The sequence below is a fragment of the Monodon monoceros genome, unplaced genomic scaffold (assembly GCF_005190385.1).
Source record: "Monodon monoceros isolate NGI ecotype Baffin Bay Population unplaced genomic scaffold, NGI_Narwhal_1 Super_Scaffold_9, whole genome shotgun sequence".
Classification (NCBI taxonomy): domain Eukaryota; kingdom Metazoa; phylum Chordata; class Mammalia; order Artiodactyla; family Monodontidae; genus Monodon; species Monodon monoceros.
The window spans coordinates 35,481,343-35,499,845 of record NW_021703786.1 but is presented as its reverse complement, the minus strand read 5'-3'; the positions used below and the strand labels follow the sequence as shown (position 1 = coordinate 35,499,845).

General features: G+C 52.0%; 1 protein-coding gene across 1 annotated transcript in view; it reads right to left on the bottom strand.

Moving 5' to 3' along the window:
- The window catches only part of WIPI1 (WD repeat domain, phosphoinositide interacting 1), a 29,844-nt gene that overhangs the window by 8,214 nt on the left and 3,127 nt on the right, over positions 1–18,503 (bottom strand). The window contains exons 2-8 of the mRNA XM_029210826.1: positions 17,034–17,116; positions 15,502–15,671; positions 11,959–12,055; positions 5,536–5,633; positions 4,822–4,914; positions 4,072–4,142; positions 2,837–2,944 (exon numbers count right to left, since the gene is read on the bottom strand). Coding sequence (XP_029066659.1) covers positions 2,837–2,944; positions 4,072–4,142; positions 4,822–4,914; positions 5,536–5,633; positions 11,959–12,055; positions 15,502–15,671; positions 17,034–17,116 — 720 coding nt within the window. The remainder of the gene's footprint in view (positions 1–2,836; positions 2,945–4,071; positions 4,143–4,821; positions 4,915–5,535; positions 5,634–11,958; positions 12,056–15,501; positions 15,672–17,033; positions 17,117–18,503) is intronic.

Genomic DNA, 18,503 nt, shown 5'->3' with positions numbered 1-18,503 from the left:
ACACAGACACACATACACAGAGACACACACACACAGGCACACACACACAGACACACAGAGACACACACACAGAGACACACACACACACAGACACAGAGACACACAGAGACACACAGGCACACACACACAGACTCAGAGACACACACACAGACACACAGAGACATACACACACACAGACACAGAGACACACACACACACAGGCACAGACACACACACACACAGATACAGAGACACACACAGACACAGAGTCACACAGGCACAGACACACACACAGAGAGACACACACACACACACACAGAGACAGACACACACACAGACACACATACACAGAGACACACAGACACACAGAGACAGACACAGAGACACACACACACAGACACACAGGCACGGACACACACACAGAGACACACACAGACACAGAGACACACAGGCACAGACACACAAGCACACACAGACACACACAGGCACAGACACACAGACACGCACACTGGCACACACAACGGAGGCCGGGTTCTGTACCTCCCTGAGCGGGTAGAAGGGCTCTCCCGTGGAAGCCCCGCTCTGGGGGAGGAGCCTGTCCCTCCTGGTGCCAGGCAAGGCCCAGCAGAGGACGCCACGCTTGGGACACGGATTTGAGCTGTCGCTGGAGGTGCCGCCTGGCGGGTGTGAGACGCGGCGCTTTCACGTGGACCCTGGCTTTGGAGACGGAGGCCGGCTCCAGGCGAGACGCTGGACTCCTCTGAACCCGTTCCCTCAGTCGTGAGGCTCCCAGCCCGCCGGCCTTCTGGAAGCGCGTGGGCAGCCAGGGGCCGGAGAGTGTCGGGAGGCTCCACGGACCGAGAAGCACGGGACCCGGACAAGCGGCTGTGCTGCCGAGGCCACCGCCGCTTTCTGGGTGTCCCTGAGCTAATCGCTAACACTTCATGTTTCCATTTCCTATAGCGACCCCAGGGGGAGGTGTCAGGAGACACGCGGTGTCTGAAGGCCCCCTAGGAAGGTGTGAGCCGTGTCCTGGGCTGCGCGGGGCAGGGTCTGGGCCCCAGGGGCAGGCTGGGTGACATGACACTGCCACGGCCGAGGCCTGCGTGGAGGAGACCCTTCACTGCTTTTCCGGGAGAAACAGGGGCTGCACACCTGTGCACCTGCACCGGTGCCCACACGACAGTGGGCGGAGTCCCTAGGAGGGGCCCCAGGGTGCCACGGCCTGGTCCCCGGAGGCTGTGCCAGGGAGGAGACCACAGCCCCGTGACTGTGTCATGTCGTACGGCCCAGGTGGCTGTCGAGGGGGTATGATCCAGACGGCTTTAGCCAATCACACGGGCCTTAAGAGCAGGGGGCTTTGCCCAGCCAGAGGCAGGAGGGAGATTCAGAGAAATCAGGAGCTTGAGAAGGAATCGGCGCGACCTCGCTGGTTTGAAGGCCGCGTGAGGAGGGACGGGGATCTGGGGGCCATCGCGGGGGCAGGGGCTTCACGGCTGCAGCGCGAGGGCCTGCATTCCTGCCAGTGACCAGGACGGGGACAGCTCTGAGCTCAGGCAGACAGCGGGCAACGCCTGCAGTGCAGCCTCGCGACCCTGAGTGCAGACCGAGCCCTGCCACCCCGGGGCGGCCCACCCTGACTGGCAGCGCCATGGGGCCGTGAACGTGTGCTGCTTCACGCCATGAAGTTTATGATGATCTATTGCAGCAGCAACAGGAAACATGCGCACACCCCTGGCTGCAGCCCAGCACACGCTTTACGCTGTCGACCCCGCTCCGCTCCTCTCACAGGCACAGCAGCGGCCCTGGAAGGATCTGCCAGGCCCTCAGTGCTGGGGGTGACGAATACACGCAGACCCCGGAGACGCTGCGGGGTCAGCTCCAGATCGCAGCGATAAAGCATGTCGCACACGTGCATATAAAAGTGATGTTTACACTACCCTGCAGTCTAGTAAGCACGCAGTGGCATGATGTCTAAAAAACAACGTGCGGGACTTCCCTGGTGGTCCGGTGGTTAGGACTCCGTGCTTCCATCGCAGGGGGCATGGGCTCCTGCATGCCTCACAGCACGGCCAGAAAACAAAGTACAGTACTTGGAGCCAGGTTACAGAGATTCATATCTGAGGCCCGTCTCAAATAAACTCAATTTGATTTAAAAAAAACGTGCATACCTTAATTCTGAACATCATGTGAGCCTTCAGTGAGTCGTAATCTTTTTGCAATGGTAACATCAAAGATCACCGATCACAGGTCACCACGACAAATAGAATCATCATGAAAAAGCTTGAAAAACGTTGAGGATGATCAAAACGTGACCCAGGGGCGCGAAGCGAGCAAAGGCTCTGGGGAAAACGGCACCGACGGACTTGCTCGAGGCAGGGCTGCCACAAAGCTTCAGTTTGTAAAATCGCAGTATCCGCGAAGCACAACCAAGCTCGAAGCAACAACACGAGGTTGGCCTGTGCATCACGGTATCTGTAGCGAGCTAGCAAACGCTCTCGAGGGTTTACCCCGTGCCCGGCACTACACTGCGTGCTTTCAGTCCAGGCACTCACCACAGGCCCAAGATGCATATATGATCATTAATATTTTAGGTTTGGCGGACGAGGAAACAGAAGTTCAGACAGATTAGATCACCTGCCCGAGGTCTCGCCGCTCACACGGGGCAGAGCCGGGCTGCAAACTCAGGAGGGCGACCCCAGCTCACATCACCTAGTCTTTGCTGACACTCACTCCCCACTTGGTGGGGACAGAACAAGTAAAGCCAAGTCCGTGGCGTTGACAGAGAGAAGTCATGTGCGCCGGCCAGACAACCAGGATCTGACTCTTTTAGTGTAACGAGCATTTCGTGTCCTACCTGTTGGCGAGGTGCTCCAGCTTGAAGATGTGCACGGTCTCCGTGTTGCTCGAAGCACAGAGGAGTTGCGAGTCCATACTGAAAGCCAGAGAGCTGATCGTCACGTACCTGCAAACACAGCCACACAGGGACGGGTGAGCCCGGGGAATGAGGGTAACAGCCTGAGAGTACAAAAACCAGCTTCACATATATATGTAAGAACACCTAAATGTACCCCGAGGCGTCTGAGCACAGGCAGACCTCGTTTCATTGGGCTTCGCTTCATGATGCTTCGCGGATACTGCGATGTTTTTTATAAGCTGAAGGTTTGTGGCAGCCCTGCCTCGAGCAAGTCCGTCGGTGCCGTTTTCCCCAGAGCCTTTGCTCGCTTCGCGCCCCTGGGTCACGTTTTGATCATCCTCAACGTTTTTCAAGCTTTTTCATGATGATTCTATTTGTCGTGGTGACCTGTGATCAGTGACCTTTGGTGTGATGACTGCAAACAGTTACGACTCGCTGAAGGCTCGGGTGATGGTCAGCATTGTTTAGCAATGAAGCATTTTTAAATTAAGGCATGGGCATTTTTTTTTAGACTCATGCCATCATTGCACACTTAACAGACTGCAGGATAGTGTAAACGTCACTTTCACAGGTACGAGGAAACCAGGAAATGTGCGTGACGCGCTTTATTGTGATACTGGCTTTACTGTGGTGGTCTGGGATGGAACCCACACTATCTCCGAGGTCTGCCTGTGTTTTCTAAAATCCCTTCAACACTGTATCATTCATACTTTGAAATTAACATCGGAAAGAGTCACACTGGGTCGCTTCTCAGGTGAGAAGAAACCAGGCATCGCCCCTTCCCGTCACGCTGGAAGTCTTCCGTCTGTGAGCCCTACAGCAGATAGGACCCAGACCATCACACTTTTCTATTCCGCGGGAGGAGGGTCAGCAGTTACTTTCGGGCCGCGACTCCCTCGCCTGTCTCATTTCTCCGCGACGGGCCTCCCTTGGGCGCGTCAAGAAAGGGCTCCTCAGGCTGGAGGCCCAGGTCACAAAGCCCTCTCAGCTCTCGGGTGTTCTGAGTGCTCAGCGGGGCCTCTAGTCAGTCACCTGAGAAAGGACCATCATCCCTCCTCCCGGGCAGGGCGAGGGGCGCACACAGCCCCTCTGTCCTCTCCCCGGACGGCTGCCAGCCGTCCACTGCAGGACCCCTGTGCGTACTCTACAGTGTGTTTTTTACGATGAGCACAGACCTTTTCATGCCTCTCCGAAACTCATAGAGCTTTTGCCCATCGGGAACCGAGAACACCCGGATGACAGTGCCCTGGAAGAGAAAGCAGGTAGGCATTTCGTACCGTGAACAGCTTCACGCAGACACGTCCCTTTAGAGACGAGCTTGTTTGATTGGTTTTGAGCATCTGTCTCAGGAGAGGAAGCACAGAGGGCTGTGCACAGAGGCTTTTCTGTATGTGTGCTGTATAAACCATTCTTGGAAGGTGAGTTGAACAGCCTCCGTCTCCCGGCCCCTCCCCCCCCAGCCCAAGACGCTGGCGCGCTCGTCAGTCTGCTGTGGCCCCCTCAGACGTTCAATCTCTGCCCGTCAAAGATACACCTGTTTCTCGTGGCATCTGAAATTCAACTCGGTCACCTTCCCTGGTTATTCCAGACAGGAGATGTCAGTCTCTCCTGCTGAACAGCCAAGCATTTTGTTTCTACTGTGTTTATGGAACGTGGCATCTCTCTGTATCTGTGATGATGGGCACGCACGTTTCTTAATCAGACCGCAAGGTTCTGGGCAAAGCGGCTTGTGTCCTGCACAGCAGAGGCCCTTGGTCGCCCGAGTTAATAAATGCAGCGCCTCACGCAGGGGCCGGAAGGCCTCCCTTCGGAGTGAGGTCTGAGCGCTGGGGTCACCGGGCCCCTTCCGCCAGCTCTTTGGGGCCCACGGCCCCCGGAACCCCCCACCACCACCCCGGCAGGAGGCGAGCCCCTGAGGAACTCACTTTCTCGGAGGCGCTGGCCAGTCTGGAGCCCGAGGCGTTGAAGGCAATGGCGGCCAGCGCCCCCTCGTGGGCAGCAATGGTGCAGACTGTCTTCTGTTGGAGAAAGGGAAAACGGAGGTTGATGGTGGGGCAGAGGGAGGACGCGTTTCGTCTCCTCTCCCTCCTCTGCTGGGTTCCCTGTTTCCCTCTTTCCACCAGGCCGTATGCATAGAAGCTGCACGTCGCTTCCCGGTGTATCTAGACGCTGCTGCAAGGGCTGCTGTGTTTCTGTCCCTTTTTCTGCCCTCGGGGAGATGGGCGACCACCCGTGTGGCCAGTGCGGTGATGTGACTGTGTTCTCCGTGATGCGGCTCTAGGGCCCGGCTTCCTGCAGCAACCCTGCCCGCTCTGTGAAGCTCGGAGAGCAGAGGGCAGGACATGGGACTAGGCTGCACGCTGTCGCAGGCTGCGCCACGGCCCGGCAGGGCGCACTCAACCCCGCGATGGCCCCCAGCTGCCACGGTGTCTGTCCGGGCCTGGCAGGCTGCCTTGTGGCTACGTGGACGGATGGCGATGAGGGCAAAGGGCATGACCTTCCCGTCCACACCCCACAGCTGTGGCCGGAGCTGCTTGCGCCTCTGCACCTCGCCCCCTGGCCACCGAGCCCGCCCCTCACCTGAAACTGACCACGCGGCCAGGCAGGGGCCTGGGCCGGCGGGGTCACCGCCACCTTACCAGGGCGTGTCCGTCGTAGAGCACGATCTCGCCTGTCGTCCGGCTCCCAGGATAGGCCACGTAGGAATTGGAATGGTTGATGGACAGGGCACACAGACCTGGGGGAGAGCAAACCGCACGTGAAAAGCCGGCGTCCACGCCCGGGAAGGGCATCTGGACACGGCACGACCACAGCGCCACCTGCTGGCGAGGGGAGGAGCGGCCCTGCAGACCTCGACTCTTGATTCTTCTAAACCAAGGACCCTGATCAAGTAAATTCCAGGGACGACCTAGTGATTGGACACTGACCACAGCTGAGAGGTCAGAAGTTAGACTATTTTAAACGTTCTTCTTCGCACTGTGCCCCAGGGCCCTGAAGTAACATCTACTTCTCTTCCAATTCCGTTACCCTCTGGGCTACAAGCTCCTAACTGAAATAAAGGGCAGCTTGTGGTGGCCTTTCTGCAGGGGATTAAATGTCATTTCAAATTGGAGGGTGGGGAGGCTGGGTGGCTTGACGGGAGGACCTATTTAGAAATTGTTCCAGAGCCAAACGTCCTGCCTCGATAAGGGAAATGGGCGCCTCCAGAGGGGTAATTCACTTGAGGGCAGTGAAGACGGTGTGTCTGCCGTCGGGACAAACTAAAGAAACAGGACGTGTTGGATTTAAGAGGCTTCAACAATATTCTGGAAGAGTAAACACCAAGTCAAACCACTGAACCAAACCTAAAAGCCATTTTTATTTACACGGGGATTGGAGGGGCGGGGGAGGATCCTAATAGCATTTAAGAAAAGGATTTTCACAACAATGGCTTCCATTCATAGGGGTGTACGTGATAGAAGTGAATTCAGGGAATTACCCGAACCAGAAGCATTACCAGAATAAGAACTTGGAGATCAGGCAAGAGAGGCCCTTTTTAAATAGAAAAGGTAGCTTTGTTACAAGTTAGTGTGTTAAATGGGTTTCTTGTAAAAGCATAAGAGAAACTTCAGATCAGGCTAAAATGGACCTGACCCTCATCTGCTGGGGGCAGAGCAGAGGTTAAAACAAAAGCAAACGTCGAGGATGGGAACCAAGGTCCGACCTCCTGCTCGGGCTTTGCCGAGGACCCACCAGGCTGTGCCCTTATCACCTGCCAGGCAGCTGTGGGAGGAGGGTGGCAGCCCAGCGCCCTGTCCTGCAGGCTCCCTGCAGCCCTCTCGCCTGTACAGGCTCACCCAGCCTCAGAAGAGGCCACTCACGCCTTCTCAGTTCTGCTGAATGTTACACCCCCATGACTTTTTTTTTTTTTTTGCGGTACGCAGGCCTCTCACTGCCGTGGCCTCTCCCGTTGCGGAGCACAGGCTCCGGACGCGCAGGCTTGGCGGCCACGCCTCACGGGCCCAGCCGCTCCGCGGCACGTGGGATCTTCCCGGACCGGGGCACGAACCTGCGTCCCCTGCATCGGCAGGCGGACTCTCAACCACTGCGCCACCAGGGAAGCCCCCCCCATGACTTATTGTTTAACTGGAAGTTTGTACCTTTTGACCCCATTCAACCATTTCACACCTGTCTTCCCCCTGACCCCCAGCGTCTGGTAACCACCAGTCTATCCTCTGCATCTGTGAGCTTGTTTTGTTTGAAGATTCCACATATAGGTGAGATCATATGGTACTTGTCTTTCTCTGCCTGACTGAATTCACGTAGTGTGATGCCCTCAAGGTCCATCCACGTCATTACAGTGGCAAGATTTCATCCTTTTTTATGGCTGAGTAGTATTTCATTATATCTATATGCCACACCTTCTTTATCCACTCATCCATCGATGGACACTTAGGTTGTTCCCATGTCTTGCCTGTTGTAAATATTGCTGCAATGAACATTGGGCTGCAGATATCTTTTTGAGTTAGTGTCTCCATTTTCTTTGGATAAATACCCAGAAGTGGGATTGCTTAATCATAAGGTAGCTCAGTTTTTAGTGCTTTGAGGGTCCTCCACACTGTTCTCCACAGTGGCAGCACCAATTTACATCCCCACCGACAGTGCACGCAGGCTCCCTTTTCTCCACACCCTCGCCAACACTTGTCTCTTGTCTTTTTGATAATAGCCATTCTAATAGGTGTGAGGTGACCTTCAGAGTTGTATATTAAAATGTAAATATTTCCAGAAAGGAAGGAAGCTTAAACTTCTTCAGCTAACATGGAACTTCCTGTAACACGCAATGGAGAGTGAGTTGACACGAGAGTCTGACAAGAAGGGACCAAGGATGGTGGCGAGGGCAGGTACACCCCGCCACGTAACCACGTACCTGACAGCTCTGCCTCTGGCTCGCACCTCGGCCAGCCCACCTGAATGTAGCCAAGGGGCCGTGCGTACCAACCTTTGCAACTTAATGACGGTCCCCAGAAATGCTGAGCGTGAGCTCCTTTAGCTTCCTGCGGTCCAATTCTCAGACAAATCCACCCAGCTCTAAGAATGCACTTTATTTCTCGCGAAGCCCCCAAGGAAAGTAGGAAGACTTTGCTATAGGCTTAGATATTCCCGTTCTACTCGTCTTCTGTTTCTGTCACAAGTGTCCCCTGAAACCCTTTATAGGAAGGGAAATGAGCCTTTTCTTTTTTTAAATAAATAAATAAATTTATTTATTTATTTATTTTTGGCTGCGTTGGGTCTTCGTTGCTGCGTGCGGGCTTTCTCTAGTTGCAGTGAGCGGGGGCTCCTCTTCGTTGCGGTGCACGGGCTTCTCATTGCAGTGGCTTCTCTTGTTGTGGAGCACGGGCTCTAGGTGTGCAGGCTTCAGTAGTTGTGGCACGCCGGCTCTAGAGCACAGGCTCAGTAGCTGTGGCACACGGGCTTAGTTGCTCCGCGGCATGTGGGATCTTCCTGGACCAGGGCTCGAACCCGTGTCCTCTGCATTGGCAGGTGGATTCTTAACCACTGTGCTACCGGGGAAGTCCCAGCCTTTTCTTTGATATTATTTTATAATATAAAAGTGATAGTATAAAAAATTTGTAGAGCCCAGAAAATATAAAGAAACAGAAAAAAAAAAAGCACGCAGAATTCTAAAACCCAGAGTCTTTTCACTGTGCTAAATATTTGAGAATATTTTCTTCTGGCCTTTTTCTTTTTTTAAAATATAAGGAGTTAGGTTTTGATGTGGCTTTTGGACTTCAGACTGGACACACATTTTCATAAATCATGGTCAGCTATAATTCCACTGAAATGGTTTGGCTGTAATCCTTCTGCAGCTGGAGAAGAAAAATGCCTGATTTCCATTCAAGAACCAATGGCACCATCGGCTGGAATTAGAAGGAAGTCCTGTGATTCTAAATCATTCTTACCTCGGTATTTATAGTATTATGTGTCAAAATTAAAGCAAGTTAACAGTGATTTATAAAATGCAGTTCCCTCTGGGTTGATTAATGGAATATGCTTTCCAGTTTTTAAAAATAGAAAGGAGAGAAATCGTCTCTGTACTTACAGATGCTCTATGCTACCATTTACCCCACCTGCATTACATTTTCAGAAAGAGCGCTCGCTGGGGAATAAACGGCTACTCTGTCCCATTATACACATTGCTGTGTGGTGTAGACTGCTCCCCCAATGTTCCGTGAAAGCCTGTAAGACTGACAGCATCCCCAAGTTCTGCCGTTGGCGGATTTTTTTATGGAGATTTCCACCTTCAGCTGCTCAGGGTACAGACTGCTGTGCTAGCAGGAAATTAACTTCGAGCCCCGTCTGGCCAAACCCTTTAAAGGAAGCAGCCTGCAGTCTTTGACACAACAGGAATGGGCATGACACAAACAGACAGAAGGAAGGAAATTTCCAGCCACGGCCGGTACTGAGCGTGAAGCAATGACAGGACTCTGTGTATATCATGTGTTCGTAGTTCACAAAGTCAAAAGACATTCAGAATTTGTGTGGCTGAGCCTGTCGGCCAAGAGGCCCCGTCTCCCTGTGACCCATGAAGATGCATCACATCAGGGCCAGAGTTTCCATCTTACAGTTTGTTGTTCAGAAAATACATGAGAGGGTGGGAACAAATGAAGGAGACTCCTGGCCTCTGAGGACCTCATCTACGTGGTTTTGGACGTTCAGAGTCTGCTGGGGGTCCTTGAGCGAAGGGCGGGTCATGTCACTGCAGGGAAACCCTGACCTGTCCCGAGCCTGCCCTCCTGGCTGGAGATGGACATGATGCATGCAACCGGCCTGCGGGCGAGCCTGGCCGAGCCTCGTGTGCCCAGCAGATGGGACTTCGCTCTCACCCCCTCCCCGCCCTCGGGGAGTCCTCCCCATAAGAACTCTGTGGGGTAAAAAGGCTCATCCCCATTTTACTGAAGTAGGAAGAGCTCAGGGGAAGCTGAGAGGATGATTATAAATGTCAGCATTTGAGGCTGTCTTGGCCTCTCTCTCCAAAGAATGTCAAAGCTGTAATAAGACACACGTTTTGGACTTTCAACCCATCCCTGGTCTTTCAGAAGGAAAGGCTAAATCTCTCCCCCAGCCCACTGGTAGTGTTTACCTGAGGACTCCTCCCATCATTTCTAAGTTGTCTTGAGATAAAATCATTCCCTTTGTGAGGCGCACACATCCTAACAGGGAGCACAGATGGCCCTACACCTGCAAACCTCCTTCCTCCCTGTTTAAAGTGCAAAACTGAGGCCATCCGTGCGTTTCCTGAGCTAAGACAAATGGCTGCATTTGCTCAAAGAGGAGACGGGCTTTTCCCAGGAGGAACAGGTTTGGCCCTGAAGGCGGGCAGCACCGTCCCCTGGGCTGAACGGCTGAGGTGTGGCCGCAGGAGTGAGGGGGCTGCCGGCTGCCCTGACCCGTGGGACGCCTGCTCGAAAGGCCGCTGACGGTGCCCGGCTCCCCGCCTTTCAAAGAAACGGAGAGTCACAGGCAGCTTGTGAACTTTCTGCCCACCTGGCATGTCCACTGCCCACCTGGGATGTCCCCTGCTCACCTGGCATGTCCCCTGCCCCCCTGAGATGTCCTCTGTCCAAAGACGCCAGGGTCCAGCCCAGGCCCGCGGCTCCAGTGGGCTCTGCTCAGACCCCACTCACCTCCCTCGCCCTGTCAGAAGAGCACATCTTCCTTTCAGCTGTCACCCCCTGGGTCCCAAACCTTCCAAAGACGCCAGGGCCCTTGTGCACCATGTCCCAAAGGTTTGGGGTTCCTGGCGTGTGGTCTGTACCTACAGTGCCTACTATGGTCCCGGGCACGTAGCATGTCTGCAATAAACACTTTTCCAGGTTAGTTCAACCTGTCATTCCTGAAAAACAGCACAAAACGAAACTAATCCCCCACCGCCGTCCCCACAGCACAAAATGAAACTAATCCCCCGTCCGCTGTCCCCACTTACCACCCTCCACTTGCAAAACAGGCTTTAAAGTCGTTCTCCCACAGAGCTTTCTAACGGCCTCAATGGCTGTGATCTTTTCAAATACAGTACCGTTTTGTCAGGGCTGAAATTTTAAAGCACTGAAGTCAACATCAAGGGCCATCTGTATAACTCAGATGGAGAGAAGGAAATGAGGCCAGAGGAGGAATTACTGCCCAGCAGGCCGTGAGCAGGTCACCGCCACAGACGCCACCCCTGTGAGACGGGGGTTACTATTCCATTTTACAGGTGAGGAAACTGAGGCTCAAAGAGTCTAGGTGACTGAGGTCGGGCCACAGGGATATTGAAATTCGGTGAAAGTCAACGAATTAGAAAACCGCAGTGAACTGAAGCAATCATTTAACGATACTAAGCTGGAGTGCGATTTACAAATACTGCCCTGAATCATTAGATCCGCACACTGTTCTGGTTTGGTGGCTCCTGTCCCACCACACAACTTCCTTCTTGTTTACTTCTGCCGCCAGGGATTCACAGAATGTCATCGTCTGCCTTTTCAACCTGACCAATCCCAGCTGCTCCCATTCTTAAATCAGGAAAATGTATTAAACAGTGTTACATCTGAGAATTGAATACAGTCCAACCTCCTAGCATATCACCCACGTAGAGAGCATTGTCTGCAACGAAAGAAAACACGTTTCTTTTCGGTTTGGATTGTCTGTCTCCCAGTCAGGTAGAACCCACTGCTGATTATGACGTCTGCTCTATACTGAACAACCAGCAAAGATAACTAGGGGTGAGCACCTTGCAACGTCAGATGCAGGACATCTCCTATGTGTCTGCCTAAATGCTTTGACATGGTTGCTGAGAATGGGTCCCAGGGGAAAGGAGTTTCTCCCAGGCTGCAGGGAAGGTCACACGGCCCTCCTGCAGGACACATGGCCTAAGATAACCTGAATCTGCGGCTGTTAAGACAAAGCTTCAAGGCAAACACCACGAAGATTTATAAAGCAATGAAGGACAAACGCTGCTTCGGGTTTTCAATTTGGGTGGAAACACAGCTGGTGCAAAAGGAGCACCCAGACACGAGATGTGGGGGCACCTGGTCCGGACTGGGGCTCACCTGTTGGGTTTGGAGGAATATCCAGGATGGTCTTCAGAAGCTTCATGTCTTTAATGTTGTGAATGTAAATGGACTCCTCCAGGCAAACGAGCAGCCTCTGAAATCACACAGACCCATCAACCTATCGGGGCTGATTCCTCGGAAAGGGGCCCGACCATCCCGAGATCACGCCTCTTTCCTGGGAGTCCTAAGTCTATTCTAAGCCAAAAGGGGGAGGAATTTTCATGATCGATTTGAAGCCTACGTTATGTGCGCACAGCCGCGTATACATCACCATCTACCTGGACAGAAGCACTAAATACAGGATCTTCGGAAATTCCATTTAGAAATTGAGATTTCCTTCTTGTTTTTGTTTTTGTTTTTGTACTTTTCCCTCTCCTCAGTCCAGGGAGTCCTGGACACTTCCTGATCAGACTCCCTTTGCCAGTGAAGACACTTCCGGGTAAACTTCTCGGTTCCCCTTCCCGTCAGACGCCGCCTCGGCTTCCTTCAGGCTGGCGCTTCTCAGACTCTGATGAGCGCCTGGCATCCCTGGGCAAGGCCTGGGCTCTGCCTGAAGACCCTCGTTCAGGGGGGTTTCAACACGGACCCCAGACGTGAGGACCACTGCTCCCAGGCCAGATCCTTTCATCCCAGGGAACAACTCTTGGAAAGGAAGGAACCTAAAAATACCACTAAGAAGCGGTGGGTTCCCCTTCTGGGAAAAGCCTGCAATGCTGTTTTCCCAGCTCAGAATTTTTCGGGAGACTGTCACTTGAACCAAGCGGAAAGATAACACTGAAACACTTTTCTCAGGTTTATTTAAGGCTCTGTGGCCACAGCGCTGGGTGCAGAGGGCTGACAAAAAAGATTCTAACAGGGCCTCCAAATTGATGGCATGTATCAGTGCTTCTCCGTAAAGTCAAGTCCCTGATTCACCGCACCGCTTTGCCTTTCGCCTGCACTTACTACGGTTTGGACTAGAGTGCTCTATGCTTGTTGACGTTTGTGGGTTCGGGTTCGCTCCTGTGTCCCCACCCCCAGCCCCGCGTGCGACCCCAGAATACGGGGTCTTCACCATGCCCCTTCCTGCAGGGGCAGCCTCCACTCCTAGCTTCTCTGGCCTCACCCCCATCTTTCCCCACCAGCTCTTAGAGTACCACCTGCTCTGTGGTCCACTCGGCCGGATTTCAGGTCACCCCCCAGCCCAAGGGAAACACAGAGAGAGCAGTGAGGGGCAAAGAGGAGGCACTTCGTCTGTGTTTCACGTGAGGGCTCGTTCCTGGGATGAGCGCAACCCTGGCAATGGCTCCCTTTGCTAATCAGTCTGCGGTCTCAGCGGAACCCTGGGCTGGCCTCCAGCTCAGCTCATTCCCTGTCGCCCTGGCTCTCATCTATTTGTCTAGGTCCTAGAAGTAAAAACTCCTTTTGTCAACTAGAAAATTCTTTACAGCGTCTGCCCTTGGAGGCTTCCATCCAATCAATCTCCATCTGGGTAACGAGGGCCCCTCGGAACAGATGGTCAAAGAACTGTGGACATTTACAAATCCAAATACATCTGGTTTATTGTCTTTATTCCACAGAATACCTTTCCTCTATTAGTAGAAGGGGATTAACAGCAACTAAAAATGAAACAGATCCCAATTACTGAATATTCTTCCTTTCTACAGATTCAGAGGATAATAGGGGTTTTCTTTCTTCTTAATTCCCCACACAAATCTTGGACTTTTTTCCTGTTTTTCAGAAAGGAACTGCACAGCCTGAGGACCTGATGAAATAGACAGAGCAGCCTCTATTCTCACATCCTCGGGGGCGGGGGGTGGGGGGGGGGGGGGGGGGTGGGGAGCGGCAGGACCCTGGCCTGGCAGGGAGGGCACACGAGCAGCCCCGTAAATCAAAAGTGAAGAGTCCCAAGTCTGAATGTTTTTAAGAGAAGCAAACCCCGAAGACTTCCCAGACCTGTTTCAAATCATCTTCTTAGCAGAAGACATGCTAAAGGAAGAGAGCCCTGTTCAGCCTGGGGTCCAGCTGGCTTGGCTGTCAACAGCGGAGAAGTTCTAGGTGCCGTGATGTTCTTTAGGAAATGCGGCCAGGGAACGTTGAAGTGAATATGGTGTTTTATTGAGGAGAGGGTGGCACCTAAAGGTTAACAGTCCCATTTGCTGATGAAAATATCAGAGAGCAAGCGAGGGACATTATACAAATAAATACCGTGGATACCATTTGAGGGTTCTGACCTTTACGGGACATTTGCCTAAACAGTCTTAATTTTTATACCCTGGCTATCAACGTATGCAAAGATAAAACGTCCTGCAAAGAAATTTAATGTGCAACCAAGACATTTCAGAGACAGCACTGGAGCCAAGAATTGTGCTTAAAAGCCTTCAAGTTGAAAACCCTCAAACTGCCTTTCCCTCTCTTGCCAAGAACTGGGCTTATCTTCTTTATCCCCTGCTACTCCTTGCTTCTAGAATACGCCGTATTCTATTTCTCAGGCCATTTTCTACCACCCTGCTTTATACAGACTTGAATGGTAGGCAGTCAACATAGTGGATCAACCCAAAGAAACAATCTCTTCCTTCTCATAAACTTAAGACAGCACTTCGTCTCATTTGTTTAAAAAAAAAGTAAGCACTTAATAGTTTAGGTACAAAGGAGAAAACGATGTCCTCGGTGAAGGCAAGGACCTCCAGCACCCTGGGAATATTTAATTGAATACACAGATCTGCTCGGTCACAGAAAGAACCGATTTATTTGTTTTTGTATTTAATAGGCAGCCGGGAAACAGATATTCACTGAGCATTTTTCTACCGGGCACCGTCTTTTCTACCAGGCCTTACGGGAGCGAGTAAAATGGATACAGTCGCTGCCCTCATAGGATTTTAAATCTAATAATTCAAGGGAAACTCGGCTAGTACCCCCAAATGCTTATTTAACAGGAACTTATAGTTTTCAAAAGAATGTATATTGCACGTTTGAGATAAGACTAACCCTTCCTCCAACAAAGAAAACATCACCAGAAACATCTTCACGGGTTAGCCGGAAGAAAGAAAAGCGGCCTGGGACTCGGTCCCAGCAAGAGGAGGGGCAGTTTCACCGGCTGGCTTCAGCACTAACCCAGGAGTACCACACTTTCTCTCCAGGAGCTTATTCTGACAGGCGTGACCACCAGCCGGCAAGGAATGCCACCATCTAGGGCCCAAAGCAGAAGGGCGCCCCTCTGGTTTAAGGTGCCCCTGCGGTGGCTCATGGGACAGATTCTGAGCCAGGGTTCCACCCAGCTTGGCTCCAGGGGGACAGCGTTCGCCTAGCCGGTGGCGGATGTTTGAGAAATCACGGCAGGCGGAAGGACCGGGGCCCGGGGGCGGTGCGGGCGGTCTCACCACCGAGACAAGTGTGCGGCGTAGACTCAAACCATATCCCCATAATCCTCGGCCTGAGTTTTAAAACCCCCGACAGAGCTGGATGCTGGAGAGAGATGACCATCCCGAGAGATGCTCCTCTTTTTCCTTGGTCCCCAGCGGCGGGAGCCTTGTGACCCGGAGGGATGCGCCAGCCCCTTACCTGCCGGTTCAGCCTGATGGACAAGACGTTACTGGAGTAGCTGTAGCTGCAGATCTCCGTGCCCTTCTTGAAGTGGTAGACGTTCATCTGGCGAGGCTTCGTGTGGCTCACCACCACCACCAGGCTGCTGGAGAAGAGGCGCTCCACGATGCAGACGTCGGGGATGTCATCTGCGGGCAGGGGGTGGGGAGGCGGCCGAGGGCAGGCAGACGTCAGCCCACCGGCCTCCTCGGGGTCCTCCCTCCCTTGCCGCCCGCTTGCAGAGATTCCCCGCCCCTTCCCTCGACAGTGAACTTTTACCCGTTTTCCAAGTTCCCAAGCCCTTTCCACGATGGACAGTCAGGCAGACCCCGGCGATCAGAACCTCAAGCCGGGCTCTCCAGAGCATCCCCTGATGCCCTCTGCGGCTGGAATCACAGCCCCGCCCCCGGGGCCGCTGTCCTCTCTGCAGAACATATCTGGGAGGTTTGGATCAATCCACTCTTCCTCCATGGGAGGTTGCAAAGGGGTAACTACTCTGTCGGGAGGCTCTGCTTTCGGAATTCTTCTGGTCCCTGTTGCTAAAAGGTACAGGTGCCACCATGATGGGGGAGGGGAGGGGGCAGGAACAGTGAATTCTGTGCCTCCTGCCCGTCTTGCTGTGCTCCCTGACTCTCTCCGGAATCCCTTTCCTGTTGATAATACCCCGGACATCTGTTTTATGACCAGGGGAGTCCTTCTGTACCCAGGAAGAAGGTAAATCAGGAGGCCTCTTGAGCGCCTGTAGACAGGAGGCCTCCGTGTCTTTCTGGGAACATTCTTTTCACATGTCTGCCTTTCTTGGGCTCCAGCAAGTCCCATAGGGAACAACGCAGGACAGATACAGAGCAGAATCTTCACAAAAATGTTATAATAAAAATAACATCTTACAAGTGAATTGGGAGCCTAAGATATTATTTGCCAAGCCACTTTCTTCCCAGGAAATCCGAAGAGTGTGTTTTCGTCAATATAATGGTGGCATAAACAACAACCTTCCCTGAGACAATGAGAGAGGCACATTTCTAAGCTGGACTTGTTTTTAATATTCACTAGAAGTACTTCAATGTCTTCGATATGGATTCTGTGAATGGGAGACTACTGCTTTATTAAAACAAGGAAAATACTTCCATGACTGAATGAATGTTACCAATATTCTACAGTGCCAATAAAAGGGCAAAAAAAAAAAAATCGTAAGTGAACTTTCAGTTTGACAATTATCAGAACTGATGACCGTGCATATGAGTATACGAAAAAGTGTCAACAATACAGTTTCAAAGGATTTCTTAATGTAAAAAGAGAATGTTACTTCAGCTATTGCCAAATCTTACTAGTGTTTCATGGTGGGGTTTTTTTTTAAAGCAAGTGGAAACGATGATTTATATTTAAATCTGAAAAAACACTGACTCTGTAAGTTTGCGGTTAATGGAGGGAAATGCAGACAGTTGAGCAGTGCCCCGGCTTCGAGTCTAGAGGGAGGATTTGGTGCCCTGAGGTCCTCACACGCACACACTTACTGCTTCCGTGGACGGGGTCCAGCTGCTCCACGGAGCTCAAAGAAAACAGCTTATAACCAGATTTGGTTCCAATCGCGAGGGATCTGTGAAGGCAAGGGACAGCCTGGGAATGACAACAGGTACTGGGTCCAACCACAGGTGTGTCTGAAGAGAGACACCCTCCGTCCCTCTAGCCTCAGATAAACATACAGCCTCAGGAGCCAAGACATTTGATCACTTTCTAGACGGAGAAGCAAGCATGCCTTGTCAGGCGGGCAGGTCCAGTCGAAAGGAAGTCAAAGACAGCTACATACAAACGTGAAATGGCGAAGAGACCTGAAACTGAATGGGCTCTATCGTCAAATGAAGTGTCAGACCCACCAGAGACCATGCTTTCCCAGCTGGGCAGAAATGGGAAAAATGGCATGTTTGACAATATTCATCACAGTGCTACCAAGAGGTAAATTATTTTTTTTTTCTTTCCTTCCTTCCCCCCTCCCTCCCTCCCTCCCTTCCTTCTCTCCTTCCTTCACTTTCTTCCTTCCCTCCCTCCCTCCTTCCTTCCTCCTTTCTTTCTTTCTTTCTTGCTTAAAAAAGACATACGTGATCTTAGAAGACACAGTGGGTCATTAGCAGGCAAAATTTAATAGATGCTTCCTTCCATCACTTTCCATGAAAGCATCTCAGATACTTTATACCAGCTGTTCTCATCCCTGCTGCACATTAAACTCACCTGGGAAGCTTTAAGAAGAATACTGATGACTGTCTACCCTGCTCCGCCCGCCCTGTGCTTTTTATTTAATTGGATTTCTTTCTTTTTTTTGTTTTCTTCAGTTCAAGTACTTTCACGGGCAGCCATTCATGGGCAGCCATGGTTGAGAACTCTGCTTTATCCCCTGCTTCACAAAGCCAGCACTGCACCCTACCAACAGAGCAAAATCGAAACCTTATCTGGGACAACGGGGGCTAAAAGAATTTTGTCTTCTTCTTTTTTTTTTTTTTTAATTTTTTGGCCGCGCAGTGCAGCCTGTGGGATCTTAGTTTCCTGATCAGGGATCAAACCCACGTCCTCTGCATCGGAAGTGCAGAGCTTTAACCACTGGACCGCCAGGGAAGTCCAGAATCTTGTCTTCTTAATTTTTCACTCTTCAACCGATAGATACAGAGTGTGCACCCATGTTTCCTTGGCCCCAGGATGAAAGCAAAAGAGTCAGTTTTGTTCGGCAGCTGAGAATTCCTATCCAGCTCTCTCCTGCTTTGCCCTCAACACCTCAGTGATGACCAAAATCTTACCCAGAGCACCCTCAGAATAAGCCATCAGACCCTGACCCCTGGGAAATGGGATGTCAGGGCTGAAATGGACCTTAAAATGGTCCTACGTAGACCTAACAATTAGTCCAACTCCCTCATTCAAAATAAACATATGAAAAGGTGAGCTTCGGCTCTTCACAGGGAGACATAGACTAAAATAAGCAGCTTACTGCTACAAGC